Source organism: Choloepus didactylus, chromosome 9 (genome assembly GCF_015220235.1).
Source record: "Choloepus didactylus isolate mChoDid1 chromosome 9, mChoDid1.pri, whole genome shotgun sequence".
NCBI lineage: Eukaryota > Metazoa > Chordata > Mammalia > Pilosa > Megalonychidae > Choloepus > Choloepus didactylus.
In genome coordinates, this window is record NC_051315.1 from 135116592 (window position 1) to 135120414 (window position 3823).

The following is a 3823-nucleotide window of genomic DNA, read 5'->3' on the forward strand; positions in this document are numbered from 1 at the left end:
GGTACTGACCGCAGCTGGGAGGCAGCAGGCCGTTCGGGTAGGGGACGCTCACGCGCTGCAGCTCGTCCAGCTTCTCCCGCAGCTTGCGCACCTGGCTGTCAGAGCGGCTGACCCGCTGCCGCAGCGTCTTCAGCTCCCCGTTCTTCTTCTCCACCTGCTCACGCAGGCAGCACACCTGGCTCTTGCTCTGCCGCGAGGAGAAGCAGTAGGAGTGCAGCGAGTCGATGAGCCTGCAGGCCCCGGAGGCCGACAGGATGACCTCGTTGATGGACATGGGGCTGGCGTCGCTGTGCTCGCTCTGCACGGCCTCTGTGGCCGGCTTGGGGGTGACATCTGCAGGAGGAGCAGAGGGGCCTTGGGAAGGCTTCTGAGGCGTGGCAGTGAGGGATGAACTCGGGGGGCTCTGGGCCAGGCCCTTGTCAGGCCCCAGACTGCCCCCGCTGCAGCTCGGCTCTGAGTCCCTCTTCAGCCGCTTTCGGTCCGTCTGCTCTCGCGGGACAGGGGGCCTCTCGCGCGTGTGCTTGGAGGAGGAACTGTAAGAGTGCAGCGAGCCGATGAATTTGCACGCCCCAGATCCTGGAGGGGTAAAGTCGTCCATGGAGATGCCACTCTTATCGGCCACACCAACCTCGGGGGTGGTGGTATCTGCGCCTGTGGCAGACATTTTGGCTTCTCCCTGGCCGCCTGCCTTTGGGGCGGCCGGGCTCTCTTCTGAAGTTCTTTTCAAAGATGGCTGCTGCGCCTGGACTTGACGAACGGCCCCTTGGCCGGCTCGGGGGGCGGCTTCGCCCTGCTGGGCGGCCCGCTTCAGCTTTTTGTACTCTGGTTTGGCCATTGGTTTTTCACTTGCAGACGACGACGACCCTTCAGCTGCTCTGTCATCCACTCCACTTGCATGGCCTTTCACGCTCCCTGTGCTTTTGCTGGATTCCCTTCTCCTGGTGTGGCCACGGCTGGCAGCCCCCCTCTTTTTCTCAGCCAGGTGGAAGATGGAGGGCACAGCCGTGGGCTTGAGGAGGCGGTGCTGGTCCTCCAGCCTCTTGGAGAAGCTGTCTTTGGTGAAATGTTCACTACACAAGAAAGAATACTTAGTAGGGATCCAGTTATCCCTTTGAACAGCTTTTAACCACTGGATCAGTCGTTTTGAGTCCTTCAGGGGGAACCTGCAGGACAAATGAAAAGGTACTTAAAAAAATCAATGTAATGTCTTTTCTCTAAGTAACTGTAAAAGCAAAGCAAGTTGTTTTACAAGTACCCAAGGCTGTACTGATGTCACCTATTTTAAAAAATACTTGAATAAAGAATCAAGGAATACCCTCTACTTACAAGATATTACTAGGGATAGAAAGATCAAAAACCCACCATCTACCCTTAAGGTGTGTGTTGTCTCTAAGGCAGGAAAGAAAGGTCAATGGTTCCTCCCAAAGGCTGGGTAAGTGCTCTGTGGGTGCAGGGGGTGCAGGGAGAAGGGGTGCAGAGACAGGGGTGGGGGGTGTTTCCTACTTAGAAGACAAGCAGAGTGCTGGCTGCTGGCTGGCAGAGATGGAAGCGAGAGGCCACCAGAGCATGCCACATGCCCAGTGCAGTGCCCAGCCCAGCTGTGGCCCAAGCAGTTGAAGATGGGGAGAGAACTACTGTAAGAGGTCAGATCCAGAAACTAGTTCTGTGTTCCTGCTGGACTTCACTGCCAAGAGTAAAACCCCTCCCTTTAAAAAGCAACAGCCTCTAGAAGATACTGAACAAGATACCTAATAAATACCTAACAATCACTTCTTCTGGTTAGTAGGACCTACATTTAGAAAGTGTCACACCAAGCTGAGCAGACAAGAGGGGCCATCCCCCAGGAGCTGTCTGCTCCACCTGCGGCCATGGGGGGCCAGGGCCAAGACAAGTTCAACTACACTCAGAAGATTCAAAGAAACATGCTATTTGAGTTTTCCTTCTCAATGCCAAGAAGATCCTGGATACTGTGCTTTTTGGGCTACTTTTCCCACGGATCCCCCAATTCTGATGCCCTGTGCTGGAATTCACACCACGTGAAGCCTAAAGCAGCCTTCTCTGCAGTGCTCTGCCTCATTTTCAAAACCAGTAAACAGTAACCAAACCTTGGGACACAGGCCCTGAAAGAAACTTTCGAGAGAACTTCATGGCTGGCCTATGCAGTAACCTAATGTTACAGTCCTTTTGATAAACTTAAGACTTAAACAAATCATTGTTAATTTTCAGTTGCCACCACGGTAAAACCTATGAACACACATTTAAGGTTTTAAAAACTTAACACTCATGGGACATAAAACAAGAACATCTATAAAGTGGTTTTTAAGACAGCCCCCTCGGTAAACTGTTCGTGTACCTCCCGAGTGAAAGCCCGGGGCACACGACTCATTCGGAGGACCTGAACTCAGCAAGCACTTCTGGGGGAGTCGGTCCGTGGGCTGCGCTCTGGGGGAACGCAAACCCCTGACGCGCACCCTCCCGCCCCAGCTTCGTGAGAGCCGCTGTGAGAACGTGGGAAAGAGGGCCACTGCCACGACTGTTCGAGGTGAACCTCGCCCACGGGGGTGGCACTCGGCGGCCCACACGGCCTTCCCCAGACGCCGTGCGGACGCCGCCTTCGGCTCTGCGCCGGGTTCTCCTCGGGTCCTTTCCCGGCCCCTCCACGGACTCACCTCGGGCCGGGGCCGGGGCTCTCTAGCTACCAGGGCTACCGCGCCGGGCCTGCGGGGCCGCTGGCAAAGGGTCGCCTCGGCAGGGCGTGTGAACTCAGGAAGCGGAGGCGCAGCCACCGGCACTCTCCCGACGGCAGAAACCAAGGCAGGCGCCCCGGCGCAGCAGAGGCGCAGACGAGCCGCAGGCGCCCAAGGCCGGCGGCGCCCGCGGAGGAGCGCGTCCCGCACACGCCGCCGCCGGGGTCCGCCGCACGGCCCGAATCAGTGGGAGCGCGAGCGGCGCGGGAGGGCCCGGGGCGGCGCGGCCCAGAGACACCGGCCCGGCCAAGGTCACACAGCGCCCGCGCGCGCCGCGAGCCCGCGGACAAAGCTCCCCCGTGGGCCGCGCGGCCTGCGGGCCTCAGTTTCCCCGGCGGGGGCGTGGCCGGGGCCGGGGCCGGCGGGCCGGGTTACCTGTGGAAGGAGACGGCGCGCTTCTCCCCCTTGCCCTGCCGGTTGGAGCAGTTCACGGCCGCGCAGCAGATCACCATCTCGGGCCTCGGGGCCGCCGCCCGCCGCCCGGCCCTCGCCTCGCCGCGCCGCGCCCGGCCGCGGACCGCCCTGAGGGAGGGAGCGCGCCGGCCCAGCTTCCTCCGCCGTACGGCAAGATGGCGCGCGGGCGCCCGGGGCCTTGCTCGCCGGGCCGGACCGAGCGTGCCGCGCCCGCGGCCCCCGGCGCCCCGTCGGCTTTCGGGGACCGAGAGGCAGCCGCGCTCCGGGAGGAGTCGGGGGAGGGGGCGGGCGAGGGAGCCGCCCCCCGGCCGGGGCTCCGTGCGCCGACATGGGCGCGCCCGCAGCCCGTCCGTACGGCAAGATGGCCCCGCGGGCGGACTGCGCGCCCGGCCCGGGCTTGCTGCCGTGGCCTCGTGGGCCCTCCTCGGACTCCCGGATGCAGGGCTGCGCGGAGCACGCAGCGCCCTTGGAGAGGGCTGGAAACGGGCTCAGGCCGCCCGCGGCGGGGCCGCCCCGCCCTACCTCCCCGCGCAGCCGACCCCGACGCGCTCCACACGGCGCGCGACGGGCGCCCGATAGGCGCTCGGCTGCGCCACCTGCGCCGTACGCCAAGATGGCGCCGTCCGGCGCGCCCCCGCCCCCGGTTCTCGCGTCGCGGTCCG

General features: G+C 62.6%; 1 protein-coding gene across 4 annotated transcripts in view; it reads right to left on the reverse strand.

Annotated features, from left to right (window-relative positions):
- THAP4 (THAP domain containing 4) overlaps positions 1-3342 on the reverse strand; it is a 51642-nt gene extending 48300 nt beyond the window's left edge. For all 4 annotated transcript variants that reach the window (XR_005218869.1, XR_005218871.1, XR_005218870.1 and 1 more), the window contains exons 1-2: positions 3123-3342; positions 10-1163 (exon numbers count right to left, since the gene is read on the reverse strand). Coding sequence is in view for 1 of the 4 variants with exons in the window: in XM_037850051.1 (XP_037705979.1) it covers positions 10-1163; positions 3123-3199 (1231 nt within the window). In the remaining 3 variants the exon portion in view is untranslated. The remainder of the gene's footprint in view (positions 1-9; positions 1164-3122) is intronic.
- Positions 3343-3823: the final 481 nt, after the last annotated feature.